This window comes from Pseudorca crassidens, chromosome 2 (assembly GCF_039906515.1).
Source record: "Pseudorca crassidens isolate mPseCra1 chromosome 2, mPseCra1.hap1, whole genome shotgun sequence".
NCBI classification, from domain to species: Eukaryota; Metazoa; Chordata; class Mammalia; order Artiodactyla; family Delphinidae; genus Pseudorca; species Pseudorca crassidens.
In genome coordinates, this window is record NC_090297.1 from 139586866 (window position 1) to 139614787 (window position 27922).

The 27922-nt window shown below is 32.8% G+C and overlaps 1 protein-coding gene across 8 annotated transcripts in view; it reads left to right on the forward strand.

Moving 5' to 3' along the window:
• Nucleotides 1-27922, forward strand: part of SWT1 (SWT1 RNA endoribonuclease homolog) — a 104314-nt gene that overhangs the window by 16102 nt on the left and 60290 nt on the right. For 7 of the 8 annotated variants that reach the window (XR_010941254.1, XM_067728913.1, XM_067728911.1 and 4 more), the window contains 9 exons: nt 1136-1265; nt 2221-2322; nt 2724-2912; nt 8993-9086; nt 15559-15704; nt 17312-17475; nt 18838-18976; nt 23651-23799; nt 27455-27642. Coding sequence is in view for 6 of the 8 variants with exons in the window: in XM_067728913.1 (XP_067585014.1) it covers nt 1136-1265; nt 2221-2322; nt 2724-2912; nt 8993-9086; nt 15559-15704; nt 17312-17475; nt 18838-18976; nt 23651-23799; nt 27455-27642 (1301 nt within the window). In the remaining 2 variants the exon portion in view is untranslated. The remainder of the gene's footprint in view (nt 1-1135; nt 1266-2220; nt 2323-2723; nt 2913-8992; nt 9087-15558; nt 15705-17311; nt 17476-18837; nt 18977-23650; nt 23800-27454; nt 27643-27922) is intronic. The other variant, XR_010941255.1, reaches the window with a different exon arrangement.

The following is a 27922-nucleotide window of genomic DNA, read 5'->3' on the forward strand; positions in this document are numbered from 1 at the left end:
TATGGGCCCACTTGCTCCACGGCATGTGGGATCTTCCCAGACCAGGGCTTGAACCCGTGTCCCCTGCATTGGCAGGCAGATTCTCAACCACTGCGCCACCAGGGAAGCCCCTCTAATCTGTTTTGAATAAAGAGCATGGAGCCTGTGGCCCACAAGTTACATGAATTTTAAATTAATGTTATGTTTTTGCATGCTTATGCCTTGGCTTGCCAAAATGCAGTATGATATTAGCATGTTTTGCCTCATTTTTCTAATTAGCAACAAGATGGACATTTCTTCAAAGAAAATGAGGGCACATACATTTATTTTTTACCTGTTGCTTCATTTCTCAGCTAGAATCTCCTGGTTGAACCTCATAGAATTATTGCATACAATTTTATCTTCCCTGCTTCTAAATTAAAATTAGATTCATAGAACACTTTGTGTTTTTCTATTTAAAGGAGACTTTAAAACCATACTGATTGCTTTTTATTTGTGACAGTCAGTTATACTTTTATGTCTTTTGGGTCAATGCCCCTTGAGAGAAGAAAGATTTCTCACCTCTGCTCTAAAGTTAGATTATACTTTAATTTCTTTGCATCAGAATACATCAGGGAACTACTTCCCTGAAGTGAGAAGGGTATTAAGATCTGGATTTCAGTTTTTGATGGTTCATAAACAATCTTAGAAATCTTAGGAAAAGTGCTCATCATCCAGATAAAAACATATTTGGCTCCTAAAATACTTTGAAGTGAGAATGGGAATGAGAATTAACTTGTTTTGGAAGTCTGTTTTGTACTAGGCTCTGTGTGAGGTTCTTCACATTATTTCATTTAATCCTTACGAAAAATACTAAAAGGATACAGATATTTAATATTCCTATTGTGTAGACAAACTGAGACCCATGGTTGTTAAATAATATGCTTGTCTAAGGTTGTAGAAATAATAAAGTAAGAAGAGAAGAGCTATATTAGAAACCTTGTGTATGTTTATAAATCTGTATTCTTTTATCATGTGGCTTTCATATTTTTGTAAATATTTTTCTTTCCACAAACTATCTCATATTAAGTGAATTAAGAATTAATTGCTTTTTTCTCTTACTAATCTGCAGAGAAACTAATTCAAAATATTTTGCTGCGGGTCTTTTGCAATTTAGATGCAGATTGTAGAAGAGCTTCACGCTGCACGTGTGGGAAAAAGTGTGGATTTAACTGTGGTTCCACCTTCTGGAGAGTTAACAAGTATGGAGATTGACTTGGTGGAAGATGATGTACATTCCTCTTCTGGTATATCCTATATGCATATGACAGTTTTATGATCTCCTATGTTTTCTTAAGAATTAATGTGCCGACATTCAATTTTTATAATATTTAGAGGAAAAATGTTAAAATGTGCTTATTTGAAATAATAAAGTATATTTCTTTTAGCTACAGGAATCAGGTCTAAGGTTTGTCTTACCATCATTTGCTTTATATATCTCACATTATTAGGCAGTTAGACATATTTTCTCTTTCACCTTTTGCCAAGGGGCAGTAATCAGAGTTATGAGCTGTCTTTTATTTTTGCTCTTAATCATAACTTTTAACAATTTCAGCTTTGTAAACACTGATCAGAAATAATGCAAATTGCTCAAAGGTATTATATTCATGGATTTCTTATTTATATAGTAAAATTGTGATTATTCTCACTCCTTGGAGAAGATAATGATAGATATTACCCAAAATATGTTAGTATACTGTTTTGAATTGTATTTGTAAAAATAGTAATGCTATGTTACATTCACATTGCATTTTTCAATTTATTAAGTGTTTTCCTATGCATCAACTTATCTGTTCCTCACATGACCCTATGAAATAACAGTGCTAGTATTATCTTTTTTCTTTCATTTACATATATTTGTTTTTTCAGTTATATTTCAGAGTACATTAAAATTAGCTTATGATTCCTAAGTACATAACTACCAGTGATCGAGTACAGGGTTTGGCAACATAGTTACTGCTGGTGCAAGTTAATTTATGATTTAAAATCCACCCGTAAGCAATATACAATATTCTATTGGTGGATAATTAAACACTGATTACTGTTCTTTCTCTTAAGAATTGGAGTAAATGCATTTTTGTTTTTATTGTCTAAAGTACTGCCTTAAGAATGCTATCAAAGTTCTGTGATACCAAAATTGTAGTTATTATACAAGTCTGTTATCAAATGTCATGAAATCCTCACTTTGCTCTTTTTCTTTAGCAAATACTGCTTCAGACAAAAAGCTTTTAATTGTTGTTGACACAAATATACTGATGAATCATCTCAAATTTGTTAGAATTTTGAAGACAACAGAAATCTCAGGTATTTATAGAACATATTTACCGATTCTGATTTTCTTATTTGAGTTGGTACTTTATATGAACAGTGATGTGGGTTCCCCCCCCCACAAACTTATTTCCATTTGGATATGTTATTAAGTATGTGTGTGTACATATACGTGAAGCATAATCAACTTAAGTTAAAAAAAAAAAAAGCCTTTACACGTTAACCTAGCTTCTAAACTTACTCTTTTGTGATTTCCAGTAGTATTTATTTTTGTAACATTCTCTTGACACTTATATCTGGTTTTAGTTCCTATTTTTATCTATTATCTCTTCATTCAGATTGTGAATTTCTTTAAAACTTTTAATTCTCCTATAGCAGTTTGATTTAGTAGCTCAATACATATTTGTTGACATCTAAGAAATCTTTTTATTTTTTAGGCTTTGACAGGCTTGTGTTAATAATTCCCTGGGTTGTTGTGCAAGAGCTGGATCGTATGAAGGCAGGAAAATTACTGAAACGTGCCCAGCACAAAGCTATACCTGCCGTTCATTTCATCAATGACGGTCTCAAAAATCAAGATAGAAAGCTATGGGGTCAGTCAATACAACTTGCATCTCAAAAACTTTGTAAGTATTGTTCTCTTAGGGTGCTTCTTGATTAAGATTTGTTTGGACGCTGACTCATTAATGAAGGGAAATGGTGCAGAACTTTAAAAAAAATTAACAGTATTACAGTGTGAAATGGCAGGGCATAGTGATGCTTTGGCATATTCTGTTAGGCTTGGTTTGGAGGCCTTTGATTTTTATTTTCTGCTTCTCCTAGACCTTCTTAGGTTATGTCCATATTTCACAGAGACTGACTGTATAGTTCTGTATGCATAGTTGTCTATATTATAGTACTTTGGATTCTTTTTTTAAAATACCATGTTGAGTGATGAGGCCACTAAGTGATCTATGTTTCTAATCATCACTGCATGCAGTTAATATAATGCAGAGGCAGGCATTGTTTTCCTCTCGTTTGTCACAACCTGTAATAAGGAGGTATTTTTATTATAGAGGTCTATAGATTTTCTCCTGATTTTTTTCCATATTAGTTTTTTTTTTTAGTCATTTAAAAATCTTAGAACCTAAGTATGTTCTTCATGTTTTTATATTTTTTATACAATTTTTTTAAATTAATTAATTTATTTATAACTGTGTTGGGTCTTCGTTTCTGTGCAAGGGCTTTCTCTAGTTGTGGCAAGCGGGGGTCACTCTTCATCACACATGCAGGCTCAGTAATTCTGGCTCACAGGCCCAGTTGCTCCGCGGCATGTGGGATCCCTGCATCGGCAGGCGGACTCTCAACAACTGCGCCACCAGGGAAGCCCCCATGTTTTTATTTTATTTTTTAATTTTTTTTTAACATCTTTATTGGAGTATAATTGCTTTACAGCGGTGTGCTAGTTTCTGCTTTCTAACAAAGTGAATCAGCTATACATATACATATATCCCCATATCTCCTCCCACTTGTGTCTCCCTCCCACCCTCCCTATCCCACCCCTTGTTCTTCATGTTTTATATAACTATTTGGAAAAAGATCTGTGTGTAAAGCAACACTGTTGCCTCTGCAGAGTTTATACATACATTTAGAGGATATATTTCATTCTTTAAAAATTGGTTTCTTTCCAACTCAGAAATATTTGTATATGTAGATTTATCTTATTTTAAATATGGATTTATGTTGTCTACTGTATCCATATTTACTATAGGATATGAAATAATTCATCTTTAGATGAATCTAATCACGAAATTAACCCTGAGAAGACTTTTGGCACAGCTGTTTAGTCTTAAATCTTTGAAGAAAAAGGGCCTCTCCCATTAATTTCTTTATTTATTCTCTTTACAAATATTTATTAGCTCTTAGTATATTCTAAATACAATGCTTATGCATTTTGAGTAGGAACATCATGTGCTGTTTAAGAGCTTTTAAAGGAAACCACTAAAAAAAATCACTTATTAGAGTTAAGAAAATATTAAAAATATTAAAATTAAAAACATATTAAATTGAACACCTTAGATGGTCTTTTTTTTTTTTTACTTTCCGTTATGAAAACTTTCAAATGCAGTGTAATATAATATAATATAATAATGAATCCCTATGTACCTCTCACTCATTTTCAGTGATTCTCAACATTTTGTCATTCTTGTTTATTCTCTCATTTCCTTTTCCCCTTCTCCCCCAACTCCTGGAACTCCTGTAGTACTTTGGTATGTATTGCTAACAGATAGGACTTTTTAAAAAAACAGCCATGCAGTTAACAAAACCTCTGATCTAAACCATCATTTCAGTAAAACCCCGATCCTTAAGAAGAGGTGGGAATTTTTTTTTACTCTTAACCTTTTATTGTTTTTCTTTGTTAGTTGATACAAATTGTGTTTTATTATATAATTATATAGATGATGATAATAATAGACAACATGGCCATTACTCTCCAGACCTTTTTCTAAGTGCTTTACAGCTAATATCTCGTTCAAACCTTATAGTACTTGTGGAAGATAAATTCTTATTAGATCCATTTTATTGATGAGGAAATTGAGACATAGAGATGTTAAGAACTTGTCCTAAATGGAATATCTGTCCCTTCAGTAGATTGACTTTGAGACTTATTTTAGAAGAGCTAATTTTAGAATAGATATTTTGGCCACATTTATTATTTATTGATTCTTGTTATGTTTCTTTTGATTTTTCCATTTTTATGTGCTTTTTTGATACTTTGACTTCTTCAGTCTATGCTTTTTGGGTTATTAAGGAGGATAAATCATAGTAGTGGTCTCAAACTTCTGTGCTGCTTCGATTTCTGGGTCTTCCTTGATATCCATATTTCACTTTAAAGCTTAAATTGATATTATTTGATCTTTGTTTTGTTAAATTGCACTTTTAGTTGTAAGGTTGTAGATAGATTATTTGTGTAATTGTCTGTGTCAGATAAATCCTTTATGTGTTTCACTGTATCATTGTTATCTGTCAAACTGATTATTTAAAACATTCTTTATATAAAATCTAATGTAACATTTATTCTGTTGATAGTGATTTTATGATATCCTTTAGAAATATCCTTAGTCACTTTTATCATAATAAAATTATATTTTATATTCTAATGGTAAATTGAAATTCTTATGTAAAAACTTAATTCAGGATTATTGAGTGAAATTAAAGTACTTGCTTGGAGAAAAGCAAGAACAAAACAGTCTTTACACTTTACATCTGTCGAGCACATTTGCCACTAACTCTAATAATTGCTTATCTTGCTGTATTATTATCTTTTACGTAATCACAGTATTATAACAATGTATTTTTTTAGACAAGCATTTTCCATTAAAAAAAAGAAAAATGCCACAAATTGAATGCAGATAGTCCATGTTAAAATAGCCTTAGTTGACCATAATTTTAGTGTTGTCCTTACTCTTTTCAAAATTGTGTTTATTTGATGTAGTATGCATTATGGTGAGAAGAGAATAGGATTTGAAATGTGATTGACCTGGGTTTATAAGCTGACCTAGGGAAAGTTGAAGGTGAGGAAACGGAGTAAATGAAATGGGGGGAAATGACCTCTCCCTGAAAAAAATGGTTGTGAAGATTGGTTGAGCTAATATATTACTTAATGATTTATGGTCTGGAATAGGCGATAATTCTTTTGTGTCCTTTTACATGAGAAGGTTATACAGATTGATTAGAAAAACTAAAAATCCCTTTCCCCTAAATGGACATAGGTTATTAATAGGTAATTCACAAAAGAAGTACAACTAGTCAGTCCTTTGTTCAAGGCAAATATTTTCCTGTTTGCTATTTTTAATATTGTTAATTTCTTATGTATAAAGTTTTAGTTTATATCTTTCACTTTTTCCTTTGTTTTTTTTTTTTTTATTGCTTCTATGTTTAGAAAGCTGCTCCTTCCCAGCACTTGATAGGAACACAGTGCTCAGTGCATTGGGAATATAAATTAGTAACTTTTCAGGAGAGCAATTTATTAGTGTGTATTAAGAAGCCAAAAGAGATGGTTCTCTTTCTAGAAATTATTTTAAAGAAATAATCAGAGATGCTCACAGTGGTTTATATAAATAATGTTCATCACAGCATGATTTATGCAGCAAAAAAATTGGAAACAATCTGTCTAACAGTTGTAGAAGTTACGTATAATGATGTAGTCATATGAGAGAATATTGTATTTTGAAAAACGTTAATGATGTGTGATATTAAAATAAGATTTAAAAGAATATAAAGTGCAATCCCAAATTTCTTAGATTAAGTTAGAGAAAAACAAATATCATATGACATCACTTATATATGGAATCTATAAAAAATTAATACAAAAAAACACTTAGAAATTTGTCTCAGTTCTGAAGGCTAGGAGTCTAAAATCAGTGTGTCAGCAGGGTTGTTTCCTTCTGAGGGCTTTGAGAGAAAGATCTGTTCCAAACTGCTCTTCCTGTCTTATAGATGGCCATCTTCTCCCTATGTCTATTCACATCGTCTTCTCTCTGTGCACGTCTGTCTCCAATTTTCCCCTTTTTAATAAGAATACTAAGTCCTATTGGATTAGGGCTGACACTAATAGACTCACTTTAACTTGCAAAAAGAATAAAAAACAAAAATAAGATTTAAAAGAATATGAAGTACAATCCCAAATTTCTCAGATTATGCATGTATACTTATAGATGGTGGATATTGGTAATATTGAGCTGATGGAATTATGAGTTATTTTAATTTTCTTAATATTTGCTGAATTTTCCAGATTTTCTATAATTATTTTATTTTTATAATTAGGTAAAAATAATTAAAAGCAAAAATAAAGTTATCTGACACCTCCCACATGAGACATTTATTCCATCATTTTTATATTTTCTTTTATTATATTTTTGTTGAATCATTTATCTGCCAAATATTTGTACCAGACACTTCTAAGTGTTGAGGCTGCAGCAGTGAATGAGACATACGAGGCCTGCTGTTGAGAAGCTTTAATTCTATTAAATGTTAAAAATCATATTAACTATAATTTATACAGAATTTATTTTGGTGTTGAATGTGAGTAGAGGTTGTTGCTGTTGAAGTGCCATTTAAGCTGAGTCTTAAGTAATAAATATATGCTACTTAAGGAACACATGATATAAGCATATATTGGGCCAAGTGTTTCATAAATTTTCTCATTTAATCATCCTGTTAAGCAGTTTGTCCATTATTACATGTCCAGTATGTGGGAAAGCAGGGATTCAAACCCAGATCAGTCTGTTTTCAGAGTCTGTTTTGTTCACTTTTGAATAGTACCTGAGCAGGTGCTCAAAAATATTTGTTGATAAAATATTTCATGAATATTCTTGTAGTTTTAGGTATATCTTCCAGGCCCATGTGTCCTAGAAAAAATGACAGAACAGGTAATCTTGAACTTTGATACCTTTAGGGCATGTACTGTAGCCTTTAAACATCCTTCTTTTGGTCAAATTGAGTTACTAAAGTTAACTAGTGATTTTGAGCTGCCCATTTTGCATTATTGTGGTATTTACTCTGTGAGCTAAAAGAAGGAAAATTGACTGCTATAATACATGGCTGGCTGGCTGGCTGGTTGTCTGATTAAAGAACTGAATCACGTCTCCCTGAGGCTTATGCTGTGAGATCAGTTGAGTTCTGTCTAGATTTCACCACGAGATTGTGAGATCCCAAAGAGCTTGTCTTTTGAATGTCCAGTTACCTAGCATAGGCACCTGGTGCAAATTAGACCCTATATAAATATTTATTGAATGCATGAATGAATTTTCTAATTTGATAGTTTAGAGGACTAAGTGACTGTAGGCTAAAAGTTGAGGGGAAAAAAGGTTATAATCTGGGAACAAAGTTGAGTCTCACTGTCCAGTACATCTTGAATTTCAGTGTGTAAGAGAGTTGCCAAAGGCTTAAATCAATTTTTGGGTCCAGGCTCCAAAGATTCTTTTCCAGAAATGGGTCTGGGTAAGTACCCCAGGGAGTTCTGAGGCAAGTAGTGTAAGGACTTATAAGAAATGCTGTCTTTGGTCCTATTCCTACACATTACATTATTTTCACAAAAAAACAAGCTTACTACATGCTTTAAGGCTTGGAGAATGCTAGAGGACACTCTGTCAGCCACATATTAGCATTTGTTAGAAATTACTTTTTGTATTCTCTGCCTAGCGCCTGTGTTGCCTTCTTCTGTACATCTCTCTCTAAATGTTATTGCTTAGAGTTTAAGAAAAAGCAGACACATGAAAGTGGTTCTGTTGTTGGCAGAACAGTTGCTTATAATTTTACAGACCTCTTTTAAGTTGTTAATTTTAAGCATGATGTAATCATATAATTTACTTATGTTAAGTCACTAAGTGACTGAACTGAGACTAGATTCGTAGCTTTTGGTTTCTAATATGGCATTTAACCTACTGATCAGAGTTTTTCCGTTGGGTTTATTAATAGGCATATCCTATTCCATTTTACTGATAGTAGCAAACTAATCAGTTTATTAAACCCACAACTATATGCTGCCTGAATTCTAGATCCAGAATTTTCAAGGCATTGTTTTTGTTGTGTCTTATCTTCCTCTTCTTATTTAAAAAGTTTTCTTTCTTTTAGATGATTTGATTTGTATATATGGCCTAGATTATTCATACAGTTCCCAGATTTTTAGTGTGCTTATTGATTGTTGCTTTTACTAAATTTGCAGATGGATTGAGCGATGAGAACAATGATGACCGTGTATTAAAATGCTGTCTTCAGTACCAAGAATTATTCCCTTGTTCTCTTGTTATTTTGTGCACGTGAGTTTCATTATCATTTTACTCTTTTTTTAAAAATAGTGACTTATATTAAAGAATTTTTAAAAATCATACTGTGTCCCCCATACCAAGATGAAAAACATACATACTTTTCTAAATCTGCCAGTAAGTATATTCAGTTATATCTCACATTCTTATAATGTGCAAGCTATAGAAGAATGAGATTTGAATCTCATGGTTTCATTTCAACTTAAGTTATTTGATATTTAGAAAACTTTTGAAAAAGCAGGGAAAGTCAATTTAACATCCCCAAAAAATAGAAATAAAAATCTGACATTTTTGGTCATGAGGCAGGAGAGTTAATTAACTAATTAATTAATTTGTGGAGAAGGGCTAAGTTTGTTGCAGTTATATCCTTGATGCCTGTGATAGAGTTAGAGTTGGAATTTTGGATCTACCACTTAATCAGCTTTGTGTCCTTGGAAAGTTGCTTAATGTTTCCTCATGTGTAAAATATAGGGAGGATAATAATACCTGCCTTTATAAGGTTATTGTGAGTATTTAGTCAGAAAAAATATATATATGACTTAGAAGAGTGCCTAGCACATAAAATTATCTCAAGAGTTTTTTCCTCCTCCTCCCTTCCTGATTCCATTCCTCCATTCCCAACTAATGTATTCATAACTTAGTTCTAAGGTAAAAGTATCATAATGTTAAGCAAAATTGTATTCATCATGTATGAGAAAAGGCTTTAAAGGAACTGATAAGAGCAATTTTAATTTGCAGTTTTAGTCTGAATTGTATTCACTGAAAAATGGGCTTTTTACAGTTTCATGATCATGCCTAAGTTCTCTGAAATGGAGTGATTATAGAAATGAATAGCCATAGATTTTTCTTGTAAGGGGGCTTGGTCAATTATCATTTTAGCTGTGTTCAAAGATAATGTTATTTTTTTATATTAAAGGAAATATTACAGATTTCTATCTCTAGTTTCAAATTATTTTTTAATCTAGGACATAATATATCATGTTGGAGTTTGTTGAAGGCTGAAATAGAATTAGTAATATGTTAATCATTTTGAATTTGTGATAAACTAAAATTGAGAGATAATTTTTATATATTTGTTATTTTTTTAGTTCAACTTAGAATGAAAATTAAATTGGTGAGATTTTGTCAGTCCTCCATTATTTCTGCAGTCACTGTTTTGGAATTAACAGATGTAACAGTTTTTAGTGAAATGAAAATTTGTAGTCAGACTTTACTTTTAACTGACATCATCAGGCAAGCCTGTTTTTTATTTTTTCCTATAAAGTGTGATAATCATACTGTGTTAAGTCACACATACTTAATGTGAGGATACATTTATATTACTTAAATGGATGATGATTATAATAATTAATATTAATAACAACACTGATTAGGGGAACCCTTCTATAAACACTATATACTATACCTCATTCTAAGTGCTTTACTCATATTTACAATCCTAAATATGGGCCAGGAACCCCCAGTTAATATCTCTAGTCCACATCTCTCTTCTAAAGTCTCGACTAGTATATTCATCTACTTATTTGATATCTCTGTTTGGATGTCTCCTAGACATCTGGGACCTACCATCTCCAAAAATGAACTCCTGATCTTTCCTTCTAAACTGTTCTCCATCTGAATAAAAAGTGCCATCTTCCACCCATTTGCTAAAGCCAGAAACCTAGGAGTCATTTTTGATTCCTGCCTTTCCTTCGTAATCTATATCCAGTTAAATAGCAGGTCTTGTATGGTCTTCTTTTCTTTGTCTACTCTGCCACCATCCGATGTCAAGTGATGTTATTTTTCCTGTTCCTTTTCTGTTCTAAGACCCATTATGCTCTCTACTTCAATACTTACTTTCCATTTATTTTTCAAAAAGTAATAATGGTATTTTTAATTTTTAAAAAGTTTCGTTTTGAAGAATTTCCACAACTTTCAAAATGAAGAAGAGTTAATAAACTCCTAAATACTCAGTTACAACAATTATCAAGATTCTACCATTCTTCTATTATCTATATTTCTGTCCCCCTATATGATTATTTTTATACAGTTCTTTTTATTTTAAGGGAAAATGTATAATATTAAAATGCCCAAATCTTAACTATACAGTGTTGACAGTGGATACCCTGGTGTAGCCCACATCTCTCTTGATACATAGAATATTTCCATTACCCCAAAAAATACTCTCATGCCCCTTTTGTGCTCTTTTCCTAGTTTCTTAAGGTGGACGCTTAGATCATTTTTTGAGACTGCTGTAAATTTCTCTTTAAGCACTGCTTTAGCTGCGTTCCACAAATTTTGATATGTTGTGTTCTTATTTTCATTCAATTTAATATATTTTATAATTTTCAGGAATTCCCGGGCAGTCCAGTGGTTAGGACTCAATGCTTTCACTGCCAGGGCCCTGGTTTGGATTCGATCTCTGGTCGGGGAACTAAGATCCTGGAGCCATACGGCATGGCCAAAAAAAAAAAAAATTATAATTTTCCTTATAATTTCCTTTTGACCCATAAGTTATTTAGATATTTGTTACAATTAATTCCACATATTTTCAAAATTTCCAGTTATCTTTTGTTATTGATTTGCTCTTTAATTCTGTTATGACTTGAGAACATAATTTATATGATTTCTATTCTTTTAAATTTGTTAAACTTTGTTTTATGACCAAGAATAAGGTCTAACTTGGTGAATATTTTATGTGCACTTAAGAAGAATGTATTCAGCTCTTGTGGGTAGAGTATTCCATAAATTTTAAATAGGTCAATTTTATTGATAGTGTTGTTCATGTCTTCTATAACCTTACTAATTATCTGTCTACTTGTTCTATGATTACTGAGAGAGGAGTATTGAAATTCCCAACTGTAATTGTGGATTTGTTTACTTCTCCTTTCTGTTCTCTTTGTTTTATTTCATGTATTATGAAGCTCTTTAGTCAGAGGCACACACATTTAGGATTGTCTTCTTGGTGAATTGACACCTTTCTCATACAATGTCTCACTTTGTTACTGATAATATTCCTGGTTCTGAAGTTTCCTTTGTTTAGTATTAATATTACTACTCCAGTTTTGTTTGCTTAATATTTATATTGTATATCTTTTTCATCCATTTACTTTTAACCTATCTGTATCTTTATATTAAAGTATTTTGTGGATAGCATGTAGTTGGTACTTTTCTTTTTTTCCATTCTGACAATTTCTTTTTAACTGATGAGTTTCTACTATTCACAGTTAATTGGTTGGATCAGAATCTACCATTTTGCTAATTATTTTCTATTTGTTCAGCTATTCTTTTCTTCCTTTTCCTTTTTTTTTTTTGCTTGGATTAATTGTGGTGCCATTTTATCTCCATTATTGACTATACCTTTTTGAAAAAACTTTTTAATGGTTACTTCAGTGTTTATAATATACAACTTTACTTGATCAAAGTCTACCTTTAAATAATATTATATTGTTTCATGTATATTGTAAGGATTTTAATATGCTTCATATTTCTCCCCCTGTTTTTGCTATCATTGTCATATATATAACCTTTACAGAAACAATAAACACAATACTTTGCTAATATTTTTGCTTCAGCCATTTACCATCTAAAGCAATTAAAAATAAAGTGAATATTTTAATCTTGCATTCCATTTTTAGCACTCTTCATTTCTTTTTTGGATCCAAGTTTCTGTCTGGTGTCAGATTTCTGGTCATATTAATTTTGCCCAAACAACTTTCTTTGACATGTTAAATCTGTTGGCAGAGAATTTTCTGGTTTTATTTGTCGGATAGTGTATTTATTTATTTATTTTTGAAAGATATTTTTACTAGATGTACAATTCTGGGTTGATTTTTTTTTTTTCTTCTGGTATTTTAAAGGTGTCGCTCCATTTTCTTCTAGCTTGTTTGGTTTCTGATGAGAAGTCTGCTGTAAATGTTGTCTTTTTCCTCTGTGTGTAATGTGTCTTTTTTTCCCCTCTCATTGCTTTCAAGACTTTGTCTTTTGTTTTTTTAGCAGTTTGTTTTAGCAGTCTTTAGCAGTTATGGCCAGTTGTTTGTGTGTATGTTTGTGGTAGAGGAGAGGAAATTATCCTGCTTGATACTCTCTGAGCTTCTTGGATCTATGGTTTGGTGTTCATTTTTAGTTTTGGAAAATTCTCAGCCAAATATTTCTTCAGATATTTCTTCTGCCCCATTCCTTCTTTTCTCCTTCTGGTATTAACAGAATTACATTGTAGTAGTCAGCATCCATGATGACTCCAGTGATCCCTGCCTCTTAGTATTTTTTGTTTGTTTGTTTTTGTTTTTTCTTTTTTTTTTTTTGGCTGCACTGCATTGTGAGATCTTACTTAGTTCCCTGACCAGGGATGGAACCCAGGCCCCCTACAGTGGAAGTGCAGAGTCCTAACCACTGGACTTCCAGGGAATTCCCTGTGCCTCTTAGTGTTAATGCCCTTGAGTAGTCCTTTTCTACATTGTACCAGGATTGGTTGTCTGTGTGACAGATAGCATGCATCAGAAGCGATGGTGTGTCACTTCTTAGATTAGGTTATAAAAGACTGGGAATTCCTTCTTGGGCACTCTTGTTTCTTCCATCTCTCTTGGATCACTTGTTGTGGGGAAGCAAGTTCCATGCTGTGAGGAGCCCTGTGGAGAGGCCCACATGCTGAGAAACTGAAGCCTCCAAACAAAAACCAGTGAAGGGCTACTCCCTGCCTATAGCCACATGAATGAGCAGCAATTAAATCTTGAGATAACTGCAACCCCAGGCAATAGCACGCTTCACCTTTGTGAGATACCGTGAGCCAGAACCATTCAGTCAAGCTACTCTCAGATCCCTGACTCTTAGAAGCTGTGTGAGATAATAAATGTTTTTTCAAGCTGCTAAATTTTGGGGATTAATTGTTACACAGCAGTAGACAACTAATGCATGCATGTATATTGGACCATTTGATATTGTCCAACAGCTCTTATGTATTTTTTTAACCTTTTATTCTCTTTTTGTTTCAGTTTGGATAATTTCTTTTGACCTGTCTTAATGTATGTTGTTTCTTTCCTCACTTGTGTTGAGTCTGTTGAGGAGCCTGCTGAAGGCATTCTTCATTTCCATCTGGTTTTACATGCTATTCACCTTTTTCATTAGAGCCTCTAACAGATTAATCAAAATTATTTAAAATTTCCTATCAGATAGCTTCAACATCTGTGTCATGTCTGAGTCTGGTTCTGTTGATTGCTTTGTCTTTTGGCAGTATGTTGCTTTTTTTTCTGGGCAGAATTTATATGCAGATTTTAGGACTCACCTTCTCTGTGGTTTCCTCCCTTCTTCAGATTCCGCCTTAACTTTCTGTATGCTCTGGCCTGTCCTGAACAGTGCCCTCTGACATTTCAAGCCATAAATGCTGTGGCTTTCTGTTGTAAGGCAGTGATGAATTAGGGAATACCCTCAGGCAAAAAGATAGAACATTGTAGCTCTTACCAGTGCAGCATCTGCTTCTTGAATGTAGATTCCCCTCCACCTTCTGCCTACATTTGATTGCCTTCTAGTGCCTTCAAATAGGGTTTTTTGGGGTTGTCTTTTTTTGTTGCTTTTGGTCCAGATTTTCTAATTCTTGTTGTGGGAGGGTTGGTTAGTCTGACCAAACTACTCTGCCATTAACAAAAGCTGGAAGCCTACTAGTTGCAAGAACAACAGTTTGGTAAACACAGATCTGATCATGTCATTTCCCCATTGAAGCCCTTAAATCTCTTTCCATTTATTAATGTTCTTGCCTTTCTCTGTAGCCACGTAAACTGGTCTCATGCACTATGCTCTAATCATACTGGCTCTTTCAGCAAATAGCAAATTCACATCATTTGTCTTATGCTCACTCTAAGGAAATTTATAATTGCTTACCCTGTGTAAATTATTTATCTTACTATGGCTCTCTGTGTTTATCTTGGGATGATCATATTCTTGTGTTCAAGTCCATCTCCCACTTACCGGGTATAACTATGGACAAGTTACTTAACCTTTTTATACCTCGGTTTCTTTCTTTCTTTTTTTTTTTTTGGCCATACCGCATGGCTTATGGGATCTTGGTTCCCCGACCAGGGATTGAACCCAGGCCCTCAGCAGTGAAAGCATGGAGTCCTAACCAGTGGACCCCCAGGGACTTCCCATACACCTCAGTTTCTTATGTGTGAAATGGGGATAAAAATTAGTATCACTCCTACCTAAGAGGTTTCTTGTGAGAATTAAATGGATTGATATATATATATAAAGTGCTTAGAACAGTGCCTGGTAACTGGGAAACATTCAGTATATAATAATAATAATTATTCTCAAAAGCTCAGATGATTTGATTCTAGTGTATATTTATTTATATTCTATATTAAAAAAATTGTTATCGTTTCTTAATATATATGATGAGAATCACCAACCTCTGATTAGATTCCATGTGTTTTTAGTTGCCATGTGATTTATCTTATAAAAAATAAAATATTTTTTCCTCCTAACCCAACCTTAGGGATGATAGAAATTTAAGAAACAAAGGCCTAATAAGTGGTGTGAAGTCACTCAGTAAAGAAGAATTGAGTGCAGAATTATTAAACTTATCTCTGAACACAGTTGTATGTCATCAGCCTTGTATATCTAAACAACAATTGAAAGCAGGTAGTATTCTTACTACAAATAATTAGAAATATATCATATTTTATGTACTAAGAATATTGATAACAGTTGGAATTAATAGTAAATTTTTATTTTGTACATTGAAAGTAACATTGTTTGGAGTATTTTCTGGCACAAATGGTAGAGATGAATGAATATTATAATGGTAATCCAAGAGAAAATATAACATTATTGCCTTCTACATATACTTTTACAAATTAATTTGAATTTTTGTCTGTACACTCACATACATTTTTATATATTTATAATCACTGTGTGCATCCTATTTTTTACCTCAGAGTATACCTTTTAAATTAATAGTAGCCACAGGAAATAATTCATTTGAGGTAGAGAGAAATTTTTAGTTTATTTTAAAAATTAGTTCCATATTCATAACTTTCTATTAATACAGTAAAAACTCAGTAGTAGAGAAACTTGAAGGACTCTAGTAATAATTTTTTTAAAATTTGAACAAATATTTAAGAAAGCTAAAGGCAATACTGCTGTTTTATCTCTTTTTTTCCACCAGAATAATCTGTTCTATCGCTTGATATTTGTTGAAATATATTAAATCTTACATAATTTAAAAATACATCCCTCAATTTCCCTCTGTGGGAAAAATAATTATTGAAGTCTCTAAAAGCATATGTATATGCTTCATGTATTCATATATCACATGCTACTTATTTGACCTTTTTGGTAATAAAATTTCTTTTGTCATAATATTCAAAATGGCATTTAGAGGGAGTAACAGAATATTCTAGTATATGGTTTTTCAAGGGAAACATGCGTTTGGTTTGCCCATTATATTACTCTCATTTTAAATCCTTGGTTTGTATTTGTAGGGATGTGCCCCTTAATACATTGAATTTTGCCATAAAGAAATTGCAGTTGTTTGCAGGTGTCAAAGTAGTAATTATATTGAAATAATATCAATTAAAATAATCAAAACTTATTTTAGAAGGGGAAGGAATAAAAGTGGTTAAGTCAGAGCTTTTAGTCTTTTCAAAGCAATTTATTAAATGTGAGTTGCAATTGGAAGAATATATTATCTTTGGAAGAAAACACATTTTGATCCATAGTTCTTGGTTTTCTATTATAAATAGATGCAAAGCATTATTTTAATTTTTACTTTTTTTGAAAATAATAAAATTTAAACTTTGGTTAAAATATCACACACATTTCTCAAATTTCTATTTTAGTAAAAACATTTTGTCTCCTTTTGTCAAAAGGTAAAGCTTTTGCTAATGTGATATATTTATGTTGAGTCTAAAACAACTATACTAGAAATAAATGTTTCTAAATACTGTTTTATTTTTATTTTAAAAATTATTTATTTATTTATTTTGGCTGTGCCGCATGGCTTGCGGGAGTTCCTCAACCACGGATTGAACCCCGGCCACGGCAAGCGAAAGCCTGGAATACTAACTGCTAGGCCACCAGGGAACTCCCATGAATACTGTTTCAAAAATAAAGTATTCATTTGTTTTTAGGATCAAACACTAATTATATCCATTAAATGTTTATTATTTATGGCCAAATACTAATTATATATGTAAAATATTTACTATTAGTGTCCTAAATAAAGCCTGTAACTATTTGTTTTAAAGAAGCAACACCTTTAGAGAAGAGCTGTGAGGAGGAATCTACAAACTCTGGACTCTGCATTCCACTTGAAAGCATTGTATCTGATCTTGAAAAATCTCTTGGAACAGCTTTATCTTCAATATTAGAAACAGAAATGAAAATTGCTTTTGGAAACCTTTGGATGGAGGTGATTATTTCAACTCTTAGTTGAAAATTTCCTTTTTATTGCTGAAGATTTATTACCTTATTTTAAGAAATATTACTTATATAAGATGTGTAAGCTTTATTGTAATAATCTACATCACATTATATTTTTTTCTTGAAGTTTTTGGAATAACTCTTTGAACGCTAAGTGTTGGGCATTTCCTAAAGATTAGGACTCTATTTTATCATTCATTTATTTTGAATTTTTATAGAGCAGGTTCTTATTAGTTACCTATTTTATACATATTAGTGTATACATGTCAATCCCAATCTCCCAATTCATACTACCACCATCACCCCCACCCTCCCTTCCCCCCTTGGTGTCCATATGTTTGTTCTCTACATCTTATCATTCATTTTTTTCAGTGAACAAATATTTATTGTGTGTCTTCAGCGTATCAGACACATTGCCTCCATGGAGCTTAAATTGAATTCAGAAAACCTCTCATTTTAAGTTTATTTGAGTCAAAATGTCTAGTATAGGGAATTGCCTTAGCAATATGTTTTCAGAAAGAGAAGTTAAATGTTAGCTTATGTCATGTAAATATGAGAATCAGAGTATAAATTTGATATTAGTAAAATATTTTGAATTTTCTTTAGATTCACATCTTTTCTGCAATCAGTAAAACACTACATTTGGCAATAGTGGCCTTCTTAGTTTAATGTTTGTTTGCTATTCACATTTATCATTAGGAGAAACTTTGTTTCCCATCAGTTGTATCTCTTCCAGATATTCAGTGAGGTTCTAATATTTGCCAATGTGGCTTGATTATATTATCAAGTCTTGAACCAAGATGATGAAGAATGATCAGATTCTTCTAGGAAGGTTGACGTAAATTAGATTTCATAACAGAGTCTAGGAAAGTCATTGCATATGAACGGTTCAAAAAAGGATGTGCTGACATCTTGTAGTACTAAGTGATCAATCTTCTTTGTAAACATGTCTTTACAAGAGTGTAGCAAGTGTCAATTATAGTTGGCAATTTTTTTCTATATAGATTATTTTCTCTAGTTTTATGAAATAGATTGATTTCCTCATAGAAGTGACCATGTTGAAAAGTAGATCGACAACTTTTGCTGATTAGAACTATGCTTCTTCTGATTAGAACAGTGTTTTTGCACACATAGTTTCTGAAGCTGTAAGGATTAATACTAATATGAATTTTACAAAAGCAATTTGCAGTGGAATTAGCATTTTAAGATTGTGATTGGCGTTTAATGAAACATCTTTTAGTTTTAAAAGAATTCAACTATGTTTTGCCTGGAAATATATGTAGGAATTCCTAAATAGGTACTTTTAAATAATAGGAATAATAAATAAATCAATGATGCTATTTTTTTCTAGGTGCTGTACTTGAAACCACCATGGACTCTAATACATTTATTACAGTGCTTTAGAAAACATTGGTTGGCTGTATTTGGATTAGTTGTGGAAAAGAACTTGCTTTTAACTGTTGAGAGCCTATATGAAAATCTCTCTAAAGGTTTGAATCTTTTATCTTGTCTTTGGAAGTGTTGTATTAAAGTCAGACTAATAGATATACTCCATGGAATGTGAAGATGAATTAATAAGAGATTTGTCAATTAGTTCTTAACCATTTATACTTCTAATTTCTTAAGGAAATTTATGGCAGCTGGATGCAGTTCCTAGAGCTTGTAACTGTTAATTGTATCATTGTTGATGTTCCTGGATATTGTGAATATATAATTTTTAATAATGTTTGAAAACTTTTAAAAGTTTATTTAGGTATGCAAATAGAATTATGTGGATTTTTTTTCATTTCTCATCGTGTTTAACACACAAACTTTTTTCTTTTTTTTTTTTTTTTTTGCAGTATGCGGGCCTGTCACTGCTGTGGCCTCTCCCATTGCAGTGCACAGGCTCCGGATGCGCAGGCTCAGCGGCCATGGCTCATGGGCCTAGCCGCTCCGTGGCATGTGGGATCTTCCCGGATCAGGGCACGAACCCGTGTCCCCTGCATCGGCAGGCGGACTCTCAACCACTGCGCCACCAGGGAAGCCCAACACACAAACTTTGACTACATTTCATGTACTAATTTAAAAAATAGTTTATCAAGGTTTCTATTTAAAATACATGGATAAGGAATAGGAAACGTTTGGCTTTGGTGGAGAGTGAATTTTAGAACCAAGACAAGACTAAAATCAACCACTTAGTTGGTAGTTTTAAAACTATGTTGCACAGAACCTTCTTGAAGTGCCTCTGGAGTTGCCACAGATTGGAGGTGGAAAGGTTGATGGGGAGCCTGATAATAGCGAGCCTTTGGCCCTCAACCCCAACTTTAGCCATTCATCTTTCTTTTGTTTGTTTATATATAGAGATTCCATGTATGATTAAAAAAGATTTTCTGCTAAGAAGCAAAAGATGCGAAAAGCCCTGGTCTAATGTTATTAAAGTCTGTGTTTTATTGATATGATTAAGGAAATAAGACTTGAGAGGGTAAGTGATTTGTCCAAAGTGAACAACTAGATTTGTCTTGCTATACCTTTAAAAAGCAAAGTATAACCATTGTTAGGATGTTCAGTTGGTTCTTGACTGTTCTTAAACTTCTAACATGAAGTGATCTATTTTGTTTATTATTATATGTATTAGTTATATCCTGTCTACTTTTAAAAAAATAACTGGGTATATGTGAGCCTTTACATGACCACCTGAGTACAGGAGGTTTTAAGTTAGGCTTTAAGGTACAAGAGCCAGGTAATGAAGAATAAGAAAGATAGTTTTACTATAAAGCATGTGAAAATAATTGAACACCCTTGAAGACAGATTTTGACACTAAGCTTCCTGGAAACTAAGATAAAACAAAAACATTCTATGGAGGGGTATGCCAGTTCTCTCTCTCTCCTCAAGTATAAACTCTTTGAAAATGTTTTACATCTTTAAAAACTTCCCCAGGGAATTTAAAGTGCCTAGTCAATACCTTATGACTTATATATGGAATAAGTCATAAGATGTAAGTCAATACCTTATGACTTATATATGAATATCTATTTTTAAAAGCTACTGATTTTTTTAAAAAAGACACACTTTCCAGGCATTGATCTTTAACTATGGAAAATATTTATTGGGATATTATTATATAAGGAATATATATATATGGAATGACATGCTGGACATGTCTCCAAAGCAGTTTTACAAGATATATAGAGACATTGTCCATATCTTTTACTAGTTGGTTCTATCAAAAGAGAAAGTCCATAGGGTTTCCCTGGTGGCGCAGTGGTTGAGAGTCCGCCTGCCGATGCAGGGGACACGGGTTCGTGCCCCGGTCCGGGAAGATCCCACATGCCATGGAGCGGCTGGGCCCGTGATCCATGGCCGCTGGACCTGCGCGTCTGGATCCTGTGCTCTGCAACGGGAGAGGCCACAACAGTGAGAGGCCCGCATACTGAAGAAAAAAAAAAAGTCCATAAATCATCTTGAACAAGATTTTCAAAAATGGGATCTTGAACAAGATTTTCAAAAATGGGATATCTAGTTGCCATGTTCCATTTGTCCGTTTTTCCAGGGCTGGGCACTGTTTTGCTCTTACACACAGCTTAGAGGTAGTAGTCAGCAGCTCTAACTATTTCTTTCTAGTAACAAGAAAACTGAAGAGACAGTGACTGCTCCTTTTGCTAAAAACTCATTTTGAGGATTATTGTGTGCATAATTTATTGATCCTTGATCTGAAAGAATCTGATGCCTAATATTTACTGACTTGTGAAGAACACATAATAGAATTATAAAAATGCCTTCTGCTCTAAAATAATTTTGAATTAGAAAAACTCACAGTTCATGATTTTGTTTATAATCTTTTAATAGTATCCTCAGCTGTTGAATTATACATGTGTTTAACTACAGTATACCAAGCGTGTATCTTTAGATCAATTTGTAGAAATTTGTGTAGAAGATGAGTAGTAGCTTTTTCTGACTTTGTAGTCCCTATTAACTTTAACCTAAATAATTATTGATCTTATATAAGCATTATTTCAACTATATAGATTTTATGTTGTGTCTAGGTACTGAATTGATCATTGTTATTATACTTTTGCCCATAATCTTAGTAAAGAATTCTTGTAAGACAGAAATCAAATGATTAATTCAAGGATATAAGCCTTACCAAACATAGCCTACACTGGAGAAGCACCCTTAAGAGAAGTTGTGCCCAATTTCTTTTTCTGAGGAGATTTACCTACGTTCTGTCTTCTGTAGCATCTCTCATCTCTTCTTTTCCCACAGGAATTTAAACTAGTCATTGATTTAAAAAATAACTAGGGGCTTCCCTGGTGGCACAGTGGTTGAGAGTCCGCCTGCCAATGCAGGGGACACGAGTTCGTGCCCCGGTCCGGGAAGATCCCACATGCCGTGGAGCGGCTGGGCCCGTGAGCCATGGCCGCTGAGCCTGCGTGTCCGGAACCTGTGCTCCGCAGCGGGAGGGGCCACAACAGTGAGAGGCCTGTGTACCACAAAAAAAAAATAAAATAAAATAACTAGAAGTGTTTTGTAAGGAGATAGACTGGTTGTTTGCTTGATAAAAGGGAAGCCAGAAGCTTGGCTATAACCATCACATTAGATTAGAATTTCTGAATTTGTGTAATTAATTATGAAAATCTATTTTTTATTTTCACTTAACCTTTCAATATTTCACAAGCAAATACTTGTTGTGTAAGTTATACAGAGAAACTCTTTATTTTTTTTAACTCACAGTGCCAGTGAAAAACCATGCCAGTGTTTCAGACTATAACAGAATTTCTGAAGCTGTGAGCATTAAAAGAAAACAAAACAAACACATTGTAGCATGGTTATTTTAAATGCCTTCAAAATCTATTATGTAGTATTCTGTCTTAATAATAGAAATAGTTTTTTTTCTGTTCTGAATTTTGGTGACATTAGAAAGTTATTCAACTTCATTGTTCATAACTTTTTGAATCTGAAATTATTGACACCACTTCTCCCAATTGGTTTGAGAACTTAATGCAGGCGATTTTAGTTCCTTGAGAAAAAATTGTTATATCTTTAAATTATTACTTGTAGATTAACTCACTTTGCTAATTTATGGGGGAAAAAAATTCTACTAGCGTCTCTTGCCCACAGCTCACTGTTACCCAAATTGCTTACTTTTCGCTGAGGTTATATTGTGTCCAGAGAGAACACATTTTCAATAAATCTAGTATTACCTTTCAAAGTTTGAAGGTAAATCACTACATGATAACTGAGTTGATTATGAAAGGTTCTGCATATAATTTAAGTGCTTACCGCCAAAATGTGACTCTCTGATACCTCAACAGTAATATGTATACAAACAACCTCAGTTTTGAAAATCTGTGGTTTAACTCGTTTGGTGGTTATCTCTTTTCTGAAGAGTTTAATGTTCTTTCATTTTCTTTTACTTTTTTTAAATTGAGGTATAGTTGATTTACAACGTTGTGTTAGTTTCTGGTGTATAGCGGAGTGATTCAGTTATATATATATATATATGCATATTCTTTTTCATATTCTTTTCCATTATGGTTTATTAAAGGGTATTGAATATAGTTCCCTGTGCTATACAGTAGGACCTTGTTGTTTGTCTATTTTATATATAGTATGTTGCACATTTTACTTTTACTTTGAAGTTGACCTTGTTAAGGGACATTCTGGAATCTGAATATAGTCTCGGTATCCAGGACCCACAAGGATAGCAAAATTCTCAATGCTCAGGTCCCTTATATGAAATGGTATAGTATTTGTGTATAACCGACACACATTCTTCTGTATACGTTAAATCATCTCTAGATTATTTGTAATACCTAATACAATGTAAATGCTATGTAAATAGGTGCCAGTGCACAGCAAATTCAGGTTTCACTTTTTGGAACTTGATGGAACTTTGTTGCCAAATATTTTCGATCCATGGTTGATTGAATCTATAGATGTGGAACTGGTGGATATGGAGGGAAGGCTGTACAGAATACCAGAATGAACCCCAAGAACTTTGTCTAAAACTAAGTCTAATTGTTGCTTTTTACACAAGAGAGATAAATTAGGAGTAGCCTATAGGTGTAAATGCATACGCTTCTTAAATTTCATAATTATTATTACATTGGTTTTCCAAAAACATTTTTGTGTTGTATACTCATTCTTACATATTTTTTCCTCCTTAATTTTCTGTTACCAGCTAACAATGCAGTGGATTTTACAACAGTGAAATTGCTGCTTCAGGATTCTAAAAGTTTGCTACATGCTTTCAGTACAAGGTCAAATTATGATGGTATTCTTCCACAGGCCTTTGCTCAAGTAAACAAACTACTCCAAACATTTATAGAGGTAAGATACCTTTGGAATGCCACTTAGAGTAGCTAATCACATGCGTTCTAAAAATGTATTGGGCAGACAGCAGTAGGTAAAAGATTTTAACTTATTCTAACATACTAAAAGTAAATATTAAGTGAATTGAATGGCAAGTAAGCAATCCTTATTACAAGTTATAAAACACATCCTCTTGTGGAAGCAGTGTCACAGCAGTTGTTGGGATTTTATGTTATTTCATTTATGAATAGAAGAAAGCTATGTATTGTTGCTGACTACTCATTTTTCAGTGCTCCTGACCAGTGGATCACAACTTGCATCAAGATACTTTGGAAATTTTTTAAACATTCAGATGCCAAGGCCCTCTCAAATTTTACTGAATAAAACTTCTGGCAGTGGTACCCAGTAATGTTTTTGTTCTTGTTTCATGTTTTATTTTGAAATAGTTTCAAACTTACAAAAAAATTACAAGAGTAATATAAAGAATTCTCATATATATCCTTTACCCCGATTTCCCAATGTTAATATTTTATCACATTTGCTTTATTGTTTTCCCTATCTACCTGTCTACTTATCTAACCAAAATATTTTTTCTGAACTGTTTTAAGAGTATGATGCAGATATCATTCTCCTTTACCCCTAAATATTTCCATATATTTATATCCTAAAGAATAAGGGTATGTTATGTAACTAGTATAATTAATCAGAAAATTAATATTGACATAATTATCTAACCTGCAGACCCTATTCAAACTTGCCAATCGACCTACCAATTTTTTAACAAGTCTCCTCGTGTGAGTCTTACGCAGTTCACCTAGCACTGATGGCCTTTTTGCCCCTTTAAAATGACTATGGGAGTTTTGTCCCTGGTAATACTGTATTTCTACAGTCTCCTAATTTCAAATCTAGAAAATTCTGGATAGCTTATATGCCTGAAATTGCTCAAAAAACTCAGCATCACAATTACTAGGTAAGCTATTAATGGTACTTTCATCTAGTATGTATATATCATATTCTTTTTTTCTTTGAGTTATTGGCCAGGTTTTTCTCAATGATTTTTTCTGGTAACATAGGTCCCACTACTTATGAAGTAATGAAAGGATTAGATGATATTATACTTAGTCATAGTTGGTGAGGAAAGAACTTACTTGCTTAAGAGAGTATCTTACAGAGTGAAAAAGCATCTTTTTGATAAACTCATAGGAAATATATGATAATTCTTGAGGAAATAATTGATTTAAGGGGTGAATGATCTTTTGGTTTAAGATGACCAAAACATCGGTAGTTATATTTTTCTATGGCAAGTGTGACTTTTAGAACCTTTAGTAGGGAAGAATGGACCTGGAAATGTAGGAGTTGCAGCTTGAGTACTGTACTTGAACTGTGCAGGGGAAAATACATTATCCTTTTCCCTCACAGAACTGAGCCCTGAACCCCATCTTTACTGAAACAGACATGGTGAACAAGATGAAAAGTTCACGATACTCACAGGCTTAGCAGTTTTTGAATTAAAATTATTGAGAATAAAAAAAATTAGGATTGACTGAGATAAAAATGTTAATGAATATCAAGATTCTTTCATCAATTGGAAACCTAGCAATGGGAGTTACTATGAAAATGTGATGTTAAAATTTAGTGTTGTTTATCACATAATGGTATGCCTAAGATATATTGCCTCCTTTTAAAAATATTGAATTATTACTTAGTAAGTTATTTCTTCTTGGATCCTGATTTTCCAGTTGTCACATTGGTAAGCTTCAAGAAGGCAAGTGGCAAAGAATCTAGTATCCTCATTAGTGCATTTCCCTCAACACTTGGCATTAGTCTGATTGCTTGAAACAACCTGTGTTGTTTCCACAGTTAGAGCTCTCAAGTGTTGCTTTATTTTCATGTTTGAAACAATTCATTGTCCCAAGTCAGCCAGGAACATTGTGATTTAGCTTGGGCTTTTAAAATACACTTTCAATAGTGTTTTGTCTTGTAGAATACATTAGATTTGATATATGACCTGAATACTTAGTCATGTGTCACTAACATGAGCAACAACAACAAGTAGATTACCTCCAGGAATAGAGTATCTAAATATAGTAACTATAAAAAAAAATTCCCCCTATCTGAATTTACCAAGTGTAGAAAATCTGGAAAAGAGAAATATTCATTATTTGTTTGCTTCTGAGAAACAAAAATGGGAAGTTAAGTAGCATCATTTTCCAGATTTTTGTATAGATGGGGTGGAGAAAAGGATATATATTTTTTTCTTTTATAAGCCTTTTAACCACCATAAAAAAAAAAGACTTGCTCTTCCAGGAGATAGAATAATTAAAATAAGTCTTGTTAATAAACTTTAGGCTTGTGTGCCTCAGACTTCCCATGCTGACTAGTTGTGTTTTTACCTTCTGGTTATTTAACCTCTCTGAGCCTTAATCCTTTCTTTTGTAAAAAGAGTATAATAATCTCTGCTTCAGACCTTTCATGACAAATAAATTAATATTTGTAGAGCACTTAGTGCCTAGCACATAGTCAGTGCTATATAAGTGTTTGAAAAAGCAATCCATTTGCATAGTTGTATACACTACTGTTTGACAGCTGAGGAAAAGCACTATGTGGTGAGTAAACACATTTATTTCAGAACAAAATACATCTTTCCATTCATGTGTATTTATTAAGTTCATAATTAATGTAAACAGGCAATTTTCTTCCTGTCTCAAAAGAAATAAAAGGGAAATATTCTCTTTATAGTTGGAGAGAGATTATAACCCCATTCATAGACTACTGAAGGTCAAATTCTGTTCATGCCTCTTAGCATCTGTGTGACCTTGCATGAGTTACTTATCCTTTCTGTGCCTCAGTTATAAAATATAGATAATCACAGATGTAATTGTGATGGTTAACTTTCTATCTATATATAAAGTTCTAAGAAAATTATAAGTAAAGTTCTTAGAAAATTCTTGTACATGAGAATGCTAAATAAATATTAACTGTTACAGTTTTGGAAATTTCCTTTCTTTTTAATTTGATAAACATGAAATTAATAAACCATGAATAATCCATGAAGCTAACCTTTGAAATCATACTTTTATCAACAAAGGAAACCTAGAGATTTTATTTAAGTTCACAAAGAAGTTATAGTAGTGCCAAGTCAAAAAACCCAAGTTAAAATCATAGTTAAAACTTTTTTTCCATTCTATCAGATATATTTTTCACCTAAGTTAATATTTTCCCCCAAGGTGATATTTTTAAAAAATCACTTGAACCAGTAGTATCACTCTTTTACCCTGCTTAAAAATATGCTCAGATCTATTCTTAAATACTTTTAATTGGTCATGCTATTTACTGTACCATCTCCTTCCATCAACTACCAAACTTCTTAAAAGAGCAGTCTATAACAGTTGTTTCCATTTCTTTGCTCACTTATTTCTTCATCCCTTACAAGTAGAATTCTACTTCTATACTCTGTAATAAATAGATTGGAAATATTGTTTGATATAAATGGAAAAGGAAATTTTTTTTTAGCTCTGATGCTATTCTGGGAATATTCTATACATAATCAAGGACAAAGAATAATCAGCACTTCCCAGAAAGCTAGAACATTTGTAAGCAACAATTAGCATTCTTTTTCTCTCACTTACTAGTGAAGGATTAGCTGCATATTATGTAATTCTTATTTCCCCAGGTCAAGGCAAAACTTAAGCAAAATCCTTCAAAAAATACAGCGGGTAAAAGGCAAGAAGATAATTCTTTGATGAAATCTAATAACCAAGAAATCACCATTTCCTCAGGTTCTCATCTTCCCCAACCCAACAGGCATCAAGAGATCTGGTCTATCCTAGAGAATGTTTGGATTACAATATATCAAAACAGGTACTAAATTTCCAAGAATTTTTGAATTTTAGGGTTTTCCATCATTACTCTTATTCATTAAATAGTTAGTGTTTGGGTTGTGAGTTTAACAATATAGTTTGTACTAGATTATCTTAAGGGGGCCTTTTGTCAAATTTGTACCCTTAGAAACAGTGGTGCTTAACTAGGGGTGCGCATCACAATTATCTGGAGAGTTTAAAAAATATATATGCCTAGGTTCTAAGAAGTGCTGATTCAGTAGGACTTAAGTGAAGCCGAACTAGTGCTTCTCTCCAGGTGA